The sequence below is a fragment of the Citrus sinensis genome, chromosome 3 (genome assembly GCF_022201045.2).
Source record: "Citrus sinensis cultivar Valencia sweet orange chromosome 3, DVS_A1.0, whole genome shotgun sequence".
Classification (NCBI taxonomy): domain Eukaryota; kingdom Viridiplantae; phylum Streptophyta; class Magnoliopsida; order Sapindales; family Rutaceae; genus Citrus; species Citrus sinensis.
Window position 1 is genome coordinate 8,916,442 of NC_068558.1, and position 14,177 is coordinate 8,930,618.

Here is a 14,177-nt window from a genome sequence, read left to right on the forward strand (position 1 = left end):
TGAATGGAATTTTAATCCTACATTGGAAGGACATGCTCTAACTTGTACCAATTCTCTCCCCTGCGGTCTTGGGCCATCAGATCAAATTCAAATGGCATGTACCCCAGCTTCAAATTGCTAAGAGTAGTTAATGGCCACAAACCACTTGGAACTATCTTCAATCGCATACACTCTATAATCTCCAGCCGCCTAAGATTGCACATTGCTCCTTCCTCTATTCTCCACCTCTCCAAATAAAACAAGTTAGACAGTTTCAAGAATTGGAGCTGTGAAAACCCTCCGCTAGAGGAGACCATTTCTTTCCCCAAGTATGATGATTGCTTCAACTTCAACGCTCTCAAATTTGGTAGCTTCTCAAGTTCTTTCAGGGGGTCTTCCGTCAAGAAACAGTATTGCAAGGACAGTTCAGTTAGATTTGGTGGAAAATTTTGTACATCAGACAACTGCCTTAAGAATCCAGTTAAATGCAGCTTGTAGAGATGTACATGATTTGAAAAGTCAATGAACATTGGAATGGTAGTGTTAGTAATACCATCATAACCAGTTCTGGTAACATCAACTGTATAAGTTATTCTTGATTGCATTTTCAAACATTGGAGACCCTTCAAGTTATAAATCCACTTGCATAATGCTTCTTCATGTAAAATCAAGTCACCGTGTAATCCTAACTCTCTGAGGTTCAACAACTTGTCCAAACCTTGCTCTACGCAACTAGTTTCACAAATACATATTCCGAGCAGTGTCTGGAGATTTGGCAGAGAAGCATCTGCAGGTGGGTTCACTACCATCTCTCGAAACTCACTGAAGTAAACATGTTTCAACTGTTGCATCTTCCAAATCACGAGTGGGATTGGATCAACCAAAGTGGAACTCAAGTCTAGACTTTGCAAATTGAAAAGATTGCCCATTGAAGAAGGAAGCATCTTTAACCAAGTTTTTCTCAAGTCCAAGTACCTTAGATGAATGAGGTTTCCTATAGAAGAATCGATCAAAGCCATGTAAACACCCTCCAAATCAAGAACTTGCAAAAGTTTATATTCCTCCAATATTGACCCAACAGGTTCACTGATGTCAAAGAACAACAACGAACGGACTCTTGAACTTTTTCTTGTTTGAGAAGGAATCCCAAAATGTATAGCAAGTCTTCGAGCCTTTGCAAGGAAACAGGCATTAGAATCTCCACGGACGATATTAAGAAATTGATCTTCCTTGGCTTTTGCAATGGCTAGTTCCCTTAGAAGATCATGTACTCGAATTGTCTTAATCTTTCCATTAGATTTCCTACTTGCAGGTTCAACCATGCTCCTTCCTACCAGCTCTTCCAAGTAATCCTCAGCGACATCCTCCAACGGTTCTATACCTCTAGGTTGCACAAACCCTTCAGCAACCCACAATAAGATTAACTTTCTAGCAGCAATCTCAAAATCTTCTGGAAAGAGCCCAATATAAAGGAAACATGGCTTCAAATAATAGGGCAAATCCTGATAACTTAATTTCAAGATGTCCATACATTTTGCTGGATTTAGATTCAGCTGCCATTGAACACTCTGCAGAACTTTGAGCCATTCACTATAGGTTGCTTCTTTACTTGATAATAGACCTCCCAACACCACAATGGCAAGAGGTAAGCCCCCACATTTCTTCACAATCTGTTTGCCAAGTTCTCTAGACCAAGGAGGTAGGCTTGACATGGCATTGCCTCCGGCAAATGCTTTCTTGAACAACAATTCACAACTATCCTCCTCATTTAAAAGGCATAGTTCATATGGGGGACTCCCTGGATCAGCATATACAGCAACATCTTTGAAACGTGTAGTAAAAATTATTCTACTTCCATTTTTCGCATCCGGAAACACTGCTTTCAGATCATCCCAAGCTTCTTTTTCCCAAATATCATCCAAAACAATGATAAACCTCCTCTCTTGCAAAAAATTTGACAACTCTTCTTTCATATCCTCCATATGCATCTTATCCAAATCTGCCTTTCCAAGCCCCAACACTTTTTTACACAAATCCTGCAAAATCTCCCATTTTCTATATTCTTGTGAGACATAAGCCCAAGCACAACAATCAAAATGCTTCTTGACATCACTACTCTGATACATCTTCTTAGCAAGAGTGGTCTTGCCTAAACCTGCCATGCCAATAATTGAAATTACAGAACGCCGCAACCCCCCATGAATCACTCTATTTCCCAAAACCATCATGTCTTCCCCCAAGCCAACAATATCCTCCTCAGAAGTATGAGGATAAGATCGTCTCTTCTCTCGAAGACAATCTACCGCAAAACTTGTACCTTCTCCATCTCTACCAATATTTTTAACACCATAAGTTGACCTACTGCTACTAATGTCATGAATTCTCATCTTGATCCTACTTATCTGCTTGTTAACCTTACGGCGAGCACTGAATTCATCAAAGAAGACAAAAGGGTACCCCTTGAAAAGTGCTCTGATCAATCCCTTTTCTCTTTTTTGTGCCATTTTGAAGATGTAGCTGTCAATAACATCCTCTGTGTCATAAGCAACATCTCTGACATCTGCTACCCAGTTTCTGACTCTTTCATCACTATCTTGTTGTGCATCTGCATCCTTAAGAAAGCATTGCATTCGCTTCAATTCACCTTCAATCCATTCAATTTGGTTGCGTACTCTTGAAAAGGAAATGGCTTCCTCCATCAGTTGGGTAGCAATCTTTTCAATCAGCAAGGAAACTATGAACTCAGCCATGTATTGTTCCCTAAATGAACTAGTTACAATAATACTATGGTCTATGAACATAATATCTAGTCTGCAAATTTTGAACAGGACTATGTGGAAAAGTCGGGGGGGTGGTGGTTGGGGTGGTTGTTGGGGTCGGTGGGATGTCTATGGCATCTTAATATCTGGTCTGTAAATTTTGATCAAGACTATTGCGGGTGGGGTGATGGTGGGATGTCTTATGTCATCTTTCGCCTCATTAAAAATCTGGTCTTTATTTTTCACTTTGTTTCCTAATAAATTTAACAGATGAAAATAAAAAATTCTCATTTAGAAAATAATTTCTCCAACTCCATTACATTCTCAATTTATTTATTTTATAATAAATATAGATACATAATTTTAATAAATTAAAAACTTAAATAAAATCATTACTATATTATAAAGTATTTAAATTATTTTTAAAAATCTTTAAATATTTTGACACAATATATTGAAATAATATTAAAATTAAAAAATATTTTAAAAGAGAAAAAATATAATAATATTTTAAGGTTGAATAAAAATTATATTGTAGGGGTTTCTTTTGGTTATAGTCCATTTATATCAAGTAAATATAAAATATAAAAAAATTATTAACTAACATTGTAATTAATAAAAAAAATATTAAATAAAAATTAAAAAAATATTTATTTATAATGGGGATTGAAATAGGGGTGAGGTGGGGAGTATAAAACAAAACATCACCTCATTAAAAATTTGAAGATTATTTTTTTCTCATTCCCCGTCTCATTTCCCAAAATTTATTCAAAAATCACCCTATTTAAAGTGGTAGGGTTCCATAAGACCCCAAATCCATAGAGAATTGTACTATCCCATAAAAAACGCCTAATACCAATATTCTAATCCCAGATTTAACAACATTTCTTAGATTTCACTCGTAATACCGATACAGAAAGACTTTCAGCCATACATTAACATTATTATATTATTTTCTTAGTAGATTAGATTAATAAAAGAAGAATGAAAGAAATTACACGGCAATCACTTGCCTACATAATAATAATCCATGGGTTAATACAAGTGGCTAACTGAGGAATAGATCATGATCGTCATCAGCGAAGTGGGGATGTTGAATTAGCACCAAAGCATGTCAGCATTTCCACTTTTAAAATTTTTGTTCTAACACTTGAGAAGTTGAATTAGGTGAAAGTGACAATGCGACAGTATTCTACAAACAAATAATTGACTTATTCCTTGAAGCAGCAACCGCCTTTTACTTAATAATAATTTATTTACTAATGATAATTTAACTAAGTACACTAAGTAGTCTTTCTTTAATTACTCATCAAGTCATGATGGAAATATTTTGTATTATTCACTTATTTCTTGAATTTATGCCACCCATGAATTAGATGCTTTCTAGAACTTATCATACTTTTTCTTATCTCCCTTTCCACTTATTTTAGGAATGGATAAAAAGAAAGTGTACGAGAGATTACGAACACCAAATTAAATGAACTCTCATTTAAATATCAAAATTAGTTATCTTAACCCTTAACTTATAGGCGGATGGTGATATTGGGCGCATGAATTCGAGTTCCAATAATGGATGAGATTGGACTCCCCTTCTGATAGAGATTTATTTGACTTCCCGCTTTAGGGTAGAATAAATTTCCTTCCAATATTACGTGAGGGTTGTTGTTGGGCTGTGCTATACCTGAATCATGAAGGAGAGTCTCGATTGTTATCTGATTGTAAAATATCAATAGAGTTCTGATATGAGTTCTAATTGTAATATATCAGTATTTCAAAAAAAAAAAAAACCCTTAGCTTATATTAATAATTTAAAATGCTTGAGTTAGTATTTTCCTCGGAAGAAATTTTTGAAATATTAAAATATGTCCGACCGTTCATTGTCAATATAATATTACAATTGTTACCGTCTTGGAAATAATAAATCTATCTATTGCTCACAAGCTTGACTCTAATACCAATTCTAACGGTTTGAGTTCAATAATCAAGTAGATATTTTTTATTCTAAAAAGGTAGCCTGCCAACATTTTTTATTAAACTTTACAATTTAAAATATCTCTACTTAGTTAAGACTTAAGAGAACTCGAGTCTTTTGAAATAACCAAATCCTCTCTAACTAGTAATGTAGAATATCATGACTATATTATTTTAGAATCAAAATTTTCTTATGATTTGATCTCTAAAAACTCAATAAATCTCAAACCAGAAGAGAATCTCCATCTATTCTTTTTACATAATTCATACTTTATCAATCGTTAATTAATTGAATGTTGATTAAGTGATTTTTTTTTTCTGTCAATGCTAGAAAAAGAAAGGAAAAAGACGTGTGGACAATTTAAGTGCGTCTATATTACAGTCATTATACAATATTTTAACACTTAAACCATATAAGTGGTACATGGACAAAGTAATAGCATTTGAAACAGGTTTATTAATTAAGCAAATATTAATTAATTGGCTCATAATTTAGCATGATGGCCTCAAGTAGGGATCGACAAAATTTACTATTTAATCAAAATTTTAATTTATCTAGTATTAATTTATCAAAATCTTACTCCATACTTTATTATGATCCATGATCATACAGTTCTCTGTAGTGGAAGTTTTGATGGAAAGAATGACTATATTTTTAAGTGTTGCCGCATATATTGAGGCTTGTTGAGGTTCATTACTTGAATGCTGATCAAATTTTCCATTTTCAGATTATAAATATACAAATATGAAATTTATTCATGGTTTACAACCAAAATGCCCATGAAGCTTATTTGAAGAAAATAAAGGCATCTGTGCATACATTCTTCAATGGCATAAATAAAACGCCGCACAACAAACTTCTGAAAATTAAGAATGAACATTCAAACAGCATATTTGAAAGATACTTGAAAGAAACTTTCATCTTACATGGGAAGGACATGCTCTAACTTGTATCAATTTTATCCCTTGCTGGTCTTGAGCCATCAGTTCAAATTCATATGGCGTGCACCCCAGCTTCAAATTGCTAAGAGTAGTTAATGGCCATAAACCTCCTGGAACAATCTTTAACTAGTTGTAGTCTACAATCTTCAGCCGCCTAAGGTTGCTCATTGCTCATTCCTCTATCCACTACGCTCCTCTACTCGAATGTTAGACAGTTTCAAGAACTGGAGATGAGAAAACCTGCCACTAGAGCAAACCATTTCTGTTCCAATCAGTTTCTGCAGATTTGGCAGAGAAGCCTCTACTGGTGGGTTCACTACCATCTCTCTAAACTCATTGAAGCAAACATGTTTCAACTATTGCATTTTCCAAATCACGAGTGGGATTGGATCAACCAAAGTGGAACTCAAGTCTAGACTTTGCAAATTGAAAAGATTGCCCATTGAAGAAGGAAGCTTCTTTAACCAAGTTTTTCTTAAGTCCAAGTACCTTAGATGAATGAGGTTTCCTACAGAAGAATCGAGCAAAGCCATGTAAACACCCTCCAAATCAAGAACTTGCAAAAGTCTACATTCCTTCAATATTAACCCAACAGGTTCACTGATGTCAAAGGACAACAACGAGTGGCCTCTTGAAATTTTTCTTGTTTTGGGAGGAATCCCAAAATGTATAGCAAGTCTTCAAGCCTTTGCAAGGAAACGGGCATTAGAATCTTCATGGATGATATCAAGAAACCGATCTTCTTTGGCTTTTGAAATGGCTAGTTCCCTTAGAAGATCATGCACTTGAATTGTCTTAATCTTTCCATTAGACTACCTACTTGCTGGTTGAACCATGCTCCTTTCTATCAGCTCCATTTTTTGCATCCGGAAACGCTGCTTTCCCAACCTTCTTTTTCCCAAATATCATCCAATACAATGGTCAACCTCCTCTCTTGCAAAAAAGTCGACAGCTCTTATTTCATATCCTCTATGCATCTCATTCAACTCAGCCTTTCCAAGCCCCAAAAACTTTTCTGCATAAATCCTGCAAAATCTCTCTTGCTCTGTATTCTTGTGACACATAAACCCAAGTACAACAATCAAAATGCTTCTTGACATCACTACTCTGATAAATCTTTTTAGCCAGAGTGGCCTTGCCTAAACCTGCCACGCCAACAATTGAAATTACGGAATGCTACAAACAACATGAATCACTCTCTCTCAAAATCATTATTGTTGGATTTTTAATCTAGCATTATTGAATCTTTAATCCAACATTGAGCTTATATGTGAATAATTATGTGTTGCGAACTATCATATAAGGTTATGTTCAATTAAAAGTGATCTATTAAGGTTTTCGGTAACATGGGCTTTAATGTCTTTGACAAGATGTGGGTCTTTAATGTGTAGAGATTTAAGGGTAATTTCTATTTTTGTGATGGGCTGAAATGGGAATACCTAAAGAGAATAGGAAAAGTTGTTTATATAAACGGTTATGATCCCCAAGTGATACGTATCTTCTTCTTTTTTTTAATACAAAGGGTGCCAATAAGGCTAAATCGAAACAAAACGCGAGAATACAATTCCGTACACATCATGATTTAACCAAGGGACAATACCACTAGGAGGATCCTGAAGGAATTGGAACCTAAGAGGTTGACTCATAGCGAAATTTGTTTTAGCGAGAAAGTCTGCAGCGAAATTCGCTTCACGATAAATATGGTTAATGCGCACATGCCAATCCTTGTTGAGAAGCTTCCTAATGCTTTGAACCAAAGAAGAATAGCCAATGTGACTATCACTCGTGTTTGCAATCAACTGAATAATGCACTTGCTATCAGCCTCAACCAACAACTTCCGAACCCTCAGCTTCTAAGCCATATCAAGACCATAGAATAAGCCCCAGAGTTTAGCGCTAGTAACTGAACTGATACCAATGTTAGCACATAAGCCAGCAACGCAATCCCCATTAGCATTTCTTATTAACCTGCCAGTTGTTGCCATGTTCATCCTCTTCCTCTTGCAAGAACCATCTGTATTCAATTTGAAAGCATTATTAGGAGGTGGTTTCCAACCAAAGTAGTGCTCAACCTTCGATATTCCAGGCTTGATCAAATTCATCATAGTTTTGTGGGAATTTTCAGCTCTGGCCATTATATCTATAATAATGCTGCGATTACTACTCTGCACGTTCTTGAACAAAGCCTGATTTCGCCAAAACCATAGAGCGCCAAATTGCTATACCAAAAATAGAGGACCAATCTACTCCATTACGATCACAACAATCCGATTTTAAATTAGTGAGGATTCAATCCTATAAGTTCAAGGAGAAAAAAGTATCATTTAGTTAAGAGGGACAAGCGCTAACTAAATATGCTTGGTTGCCGCACAATCTCTAAGAGCTTGAAGAGAATCTTCCACGCTAGCTTTGCACCTCTCACATTGACTCTCAGCCACAACATATCCGCTTTGGTCTTTAATTTATCTTGAATAGCAAGCCAAAGGAAAGTTTTGACAGTTTGTGGTCCTTTGTAACTCCAAATAAGGTAGCATTTCGAGCATTTACAAATGGGGAAGTTGCTTGAAATGTTGTGATATGATAACTTCATTGTAAAATTGCCTTAATTCGAGAAACCCCAATAGATATGATCAACACGCGCTCTTACACTTGGAGGCATAATGGCCGCAATATTATAATGAGCACTAAGTTGTGGGGAAGATAATTATTAAAAGCATCCCAATTCCACTGCCCATTATTATCAACATAATCTGCAATAGAATCATCAAGCATGTTACTCGGAACAGACTCAAACCATAATCCTTCAATATCTCACTTTGCATCACCCAGCAATCTTTTCATAAACGGGTTTTTGAACCATTTCCAACTAGGAGTGTTCAGAATTTAATCTGATCTGTAGAAATCCAATCCGTGAATTGATGGATTGGATTAGATTGAAAATTTAAAAATCCGCATTCGGTGGATTGGATATGGATTTTACTTCTGTAAATCCGTAAAATCCGCAAGTCCGCAAAAAATTAAAAAATATTTATTAAATAAAAAAAAACTAAACTTGTACATATGACATTATACTCACTAACAAATAAATAAGTTAAAGTATAGTTACATTAACACCATATTATATCTTATCTGATAATAATATAAAATAAAAATAATTAGATAAAAAAAATATAGTTTCCTAAGCAGTTAATTTTTATGTATTGATTTAAACAAATGAGATTTTTTTCTTTTTTGTGTATTGTATTTTGAAACTTTGAATGTATTTTCTAGCTTTATTTCAACAATTAATTTATTTAAATCTTATTTAATTTTGAATTTGATTGGTAGTAAAATTTTTTTATCTAATTAGTTCGTGGATAAGACATACTTAAAAATTTTTAGCCTGCAAACAAATCCACAAAATGGTGGATTGGATATGGATTGTGTTAAATCTGCATTCGATCCGCAGACGTATGGATTGAATTTGTATTGAATTTTACCAGTTCGTGGATTGGATTGGATTAAAAATTTATAATATGCAAAATCATGGATCGGATATGGATTGATTTCCAATCCGTAAAATTTGATCTGCAAACACCCTATTTCCAACTTGCCAACAAACACCATTCAAGACTTTTTGTCAAACCATAACCACCACCCACCACACAAAAGAACCATATTTTGTAGGTAACTCTGTGGGAAGATTGTCATTCTCAACACCATTTTTAAAGCATAAAACTTTAATCCACAAACTTGTAAAACAATAATATTTTATCCAATCTTCATTAATAAAGCCTCATTCATTTGGGAAAGATTTTTTAATCCAAGACCACCTTTGATTTAGGTTGAGAGATGCTATCCGAACTAACCATGGACATGTTGTTTCTCTCACTATTCCCACTCTATATAAAACATCGACAAATTCGATCAATTTTTTCTTGAGTGGCCCTCAGAATCTTTATAGTTTGCATTAAGTAAATCGACAATGCTTGGATCACCACTTGAGCAAGAGTAAGCTTTTTTGGTAAAAGAAAGGTGCTTCGCATTACATCCTAAGAGCCGTGTGTCTACTCGATCAAGAATATATTCATAGGTTTTATTGGTAACACGACCATGAAGTAGCGGCATATCCAGATACTTCCTAAATTTTTAAAAACTAAAAAGCCACTTAATTCACCAACTTCCTTTGACAACGCACATTCTTTGAAAAATATATTCGAGTTTTTCTTTACTAACTTTTTCTCCAAAAATGTTGCAAAAATTATCCAGAACTTCGGTGATCACCTCTGCCTGCTTAGAAGAAGCCTCTGCAAGAAGAACAAGATCGTCAGTAAAAAAGGGTGAGTAAAAGGTATCTTTCTATTAACTTAATTAAGTTGTCAACATAAGTGGTTACGGTTTCCTGGTCACATATATCTTTATATTCTTTCTGACATTCCATCATCAGAGAGAGTATAGAGAAAATTAAAAGATTCTCAAGGAGAACATGTTGATCTAGAAGGTCAACCACAAACCTTTAAAAAGTAATTCAGCATTATGGATTCAGGTACGCTTCCACGTAATTTATTATTGATTCTTGGTGATATAACATAAATGTTCTTGGAACATAGATGATGGTTTTCACCAAAGGAATTTTTTGTTCTAACAAATGGTGTCAGAGTCTCTTCATTTTAAAATATTAAAAACAATTTGTGATTTTTAAAATCAAGATTATTAAAGAAATTCGAATATTAAGAAATTTGGAATTTGAGAATTTTTTTTTTAGAAATTTAGACTAACAAAAAATGGTTTTTATGTTTTTTTTAGGCTAGCGATAGCAATAACTACTACCGGCATTACCGTCACTAGCCTGGCTTGTCCAGGCGTGCCGTAGAGGAAGAGTCGCGATAGCAGTGGCCTTAGTCGCCACATAAAGAATAAAAAAAAGGGCCGTCATTCGTCGGCCGAGAAAGGCCACTAGGCCACAACAATAAGCTGCTCAAGGAAAAGAAAAAAAAATTAAGGTTTCAACAAAAAATTTGAGGCAACCTAAACCGGTCCAGCCTTGAACCAATCAACGGTTGGCCAGTCAACGGTCAATGTTGACCATTAACTTTGACCGTTAACCAACTTTTGACCCAATTTTTTATTTTTTTTATTTTTTTGGTAATTTTTTATGCAACTTAAATTCAAAGATTGATATGTTTATATGTATTTTAAAATGAATTAATTAAAGTAACCGCTCTTATGGAAATTAATTTGTTTTGAAATATAAATAGTTGTGTGTATGTAATTTCTGTAAATATAAATCGGCCCAAAAAGGAAGGTTTATATTTGATAGAATTGCATGCACTTGTGGTAATAAACACGTGATGGTTATCTGGTTTTATAAATTGGCCCAAATAAAGATTTATTGTTAGACATGTTCTTATTATCAATGTTTGATTATTACGTCAAGATATCACTTACAAGTTAATATTTTGTCCAAAGATGAAATATTAATTGAGAGTTCAATATCTTGAGATGAGATTTACCTTTATTTGAATTTATTTTTTTAGAATTATATGAGCTTGTTTTATTTGTTTTTTATTCTCTGTTCAATTATGTCTGTTGCTAATATTAATGCCAACATTTATTATGTTCCTATACTAAATAGTTCTAACTTCAAGTCATAGCAAGAGAACCTCTTAATAGTTCTCGTAATCATGGATATTGACTTTACATTAAGAGTTGATTCTCTCTCACCTCTTACAGATAAAAGTATCCCTGATGATAAAAATGAAATAGAAAGGTGGAAGAGATCAAAATGCATGTGTATCATGATCATGAAGAAGGCCATTCTGAAAGCATTCAGGGGCTCAATGTCTGAAAAGACAACTATAGCTAATGATTTCCTTGTATAAATTGAACAAAGTTTTGTCAAGAACGAAAAGACTGAAATTGATACGCTCTTGATAAACCTAATTTCAATGAGATATAGGGGTAATGATAAGGGTAAGAAAATGAAGAATGATAATAAAGTTGTAAATATAACACCCCAAAAGAAACAACAAAAGAAATCAGATGATCTAGAAGACACTAATTGTTTCTTTTGTGGAGCTGAAGGGCATGATGTGGTTTGTTATGAAATTAATTTAACTTCAGTACCTAGACACACGTAGTGGATAAATTCTAGTGTAACAACTCACATCAGTGTGTCTGTGCAGAGTTGCTTGAATTGCCGAAAGTCCAATGATGTTGAAAGATACATCTATGTGAACGATGGCAAGAAGGTTGAAGTTGAAGCAATTGGAAGATTTAGATTATTACTAACAATTAGATTTTAGTTAGATATTGATGAAACATTTGTTGTTCTAGCTTTTAGATAGAATTTGATTTTCATTTCAGCTTTGGATAAATGTGGTTATTCTTGTTCATTTGAAAATGGAAAATTCAGTTTGTTTCATGATTCAAAACCAGTTGGTTCCGGTTCTTTGTCAGTCAATGATAATCTTTAAATGTTTGATACGAATACTTCATTTAATGAATCCCTACAATTAAGTACATGATGCTTAAAGAGAAAACTAGCCAATGAGAATTCGGCTGCATTATGGTACATGAGATTAGGTCATATCTCCAAACGGGAAAAGAGAGACTTGTATTAGATGAAATTTTTGACCCTTTAGATTTCACAGATGTTGATATTTATTTTAACTATATCAAAGAGAAACAAACTAATAAAAGGATATTTGAAGCTAATGGGACTTCAGACGTCTTAGAACTCATACATACAGACATTTGTGGGTCATTCCATGCCACTGCTTAGAATGGTCAACAATATTTTATGGCGATCATACGATTTTTCTAGATTTGGCTACATTTATCTCATCCATGAAAAGTCACAGTCCTTGGATATGTTCAAAAATTTTAAGGTTGAAGTTGAGAACTAACTCCGCAAAAAAATCAAAAGCGTCAGATCTGACCATGGTAGAGAATATTATGACAAATATGACGGTTCAAGTGAACAATATATAGGACCGTTTGTTAAATTCTTAGAGGAATGCGGCATCGTCCCACAGTACACCATGTCAAGTTCATTCACTATGAATGATGTTGCTGCAATATGAAACAAGACACTTAAAGATATAATGAGAAGTATGATTTGTCCTTCTACCTTAACAGAATCACTCTAGGGAGAAGCACTTAAGATTGTAACGTATATCTTTAATAGGGTTCCAATTAAAGTGACTGCCAAAACCCTTACGAGCTTTGGACGGGTAAGAAACCTAGTCTAAAGCGCTGCATGTTTGGAGATGTCCAATTAATGCAAGGCCTTATAGGCCTAATGAGAAAAACTAGACTCAAGGAAGGTGTTGTTATTTTATTGGATACTCTGAAAGATCTAGAGGACTTTTCTTTGAAGAGGAATATGTTGATATTCTCATAGGTGTTACTAAATTGATCAGTGTCTAATTTCTGATTTTGTTCAAGACACAATAGATCAAGACAATATTTGAGAACATTCCATACAAGAAGTTGTTCCAGAAGAAGAAACTCTAGCACTTCAAGAATCTATGCTATTAATGAAATCCACTAGAGAAATGAAAAATGCAGTGCTAGATGACTTCATTGTATTTCTTCAAGAATATGAGATAGACATGCGCGTGATAGAAAATGATCCGATCAATTTTTGTCAAACCATGGAAAGTTCTAACTCTTAGAAGTGGATACATGACATGAATGAGGAGATGAAGTCCATGAAAGACAATAAAATATGTGAGCTTGCCCTATTACTAGAATGTATGAAACTTATTCGTTGCAAATGGATATTTAACACCAAAAGGGATTCAAAAGGCAATGTGGAGAGGTACAATGTATGTCTTGTCACAGAAGACTTTACACAAAAAGAATGTCTCTCCGGTTTTTTTGAAAGACTCTTTTAGGATTATAATGGCATTAGTGGTGCATTTCAATCTTGAGTTATATCAGATGGATGTGAAGATAGTGCTTCTCAATGGTGACATTGATGACACAATCTATATGGTGTAGCTAGGAAACTTTGTTTCAGAAAATCCAAAGAATATGATTTGCAAACTTAAGAAATTCATATTTGGGCTCAAGCAAGCATCTCGACAATGGTATTTTAAGTTTCATTAAGTGATCAGCTTATTCGGTTTCAAGATGAACGTGGTCGATGATTGTATATACCATAAGTTATGTGGGAGCAAGTATTTTTTTTTTTAGTTTTATATATCAATGACATTTTGCTTGCTAGCAACAATATAGGCTTATTGCATGACACTAATAGGTTTCTAGTTAAGAATTTTGATATGAAAGATCACAGTGACGCCTTTTTTGTATTAAATATGTAGATATATTGGGATCGCTCTCAGGGTATTCTAAGATTATCATAAAAGAGTTATATTGAAACAGTTCTCAAGAGATATTGTATGAAGATTGCAAACCAAGTGATACCTCTATTGTTAAGGGAGAAGTGCCCTAAGAATTATTTTGAGAAGAAAGAAATGTAGAAGATTCCTTATGCATCAGCAGTAGGAAGTCTGATGTATGCACAGATTTGTGCGCAGC

At 34.2% G+C, this 14,177-nt stretch overlaps 1 protein-coding gene across 1 annotated transcript; it reads right to left on the minus strand.

Annotated features, from left to right (window-relative positions):
* Window positions 1–17: 17 nt before the first annotated feature.
* LOC102617366 (putative disease resistance protein At1g50180) lies at window positions 18–2,729 on the minus strand. The gene has a single exon (XM_052435686.1). It carries the CDS (start codon window positions 2,727–2,729, stop codon window positions 18–20), a length of 2,712 nt encoding a protein of 903 aa, XP_052291646.1.
* Between the last annotated feature and the right edge of the window lie 11,448 nt (window positions 2,730–14,177).

Excerpts from the sequence above, each read along its gene's own strand:
- LOC102617366 (XM_052435686.1), bottom strand. The coding sequence starts at position 2,729 with ATGGCTGAGTTCATAGTTTCCTTGCTGATTGAAAAGATTGCTACCCAA.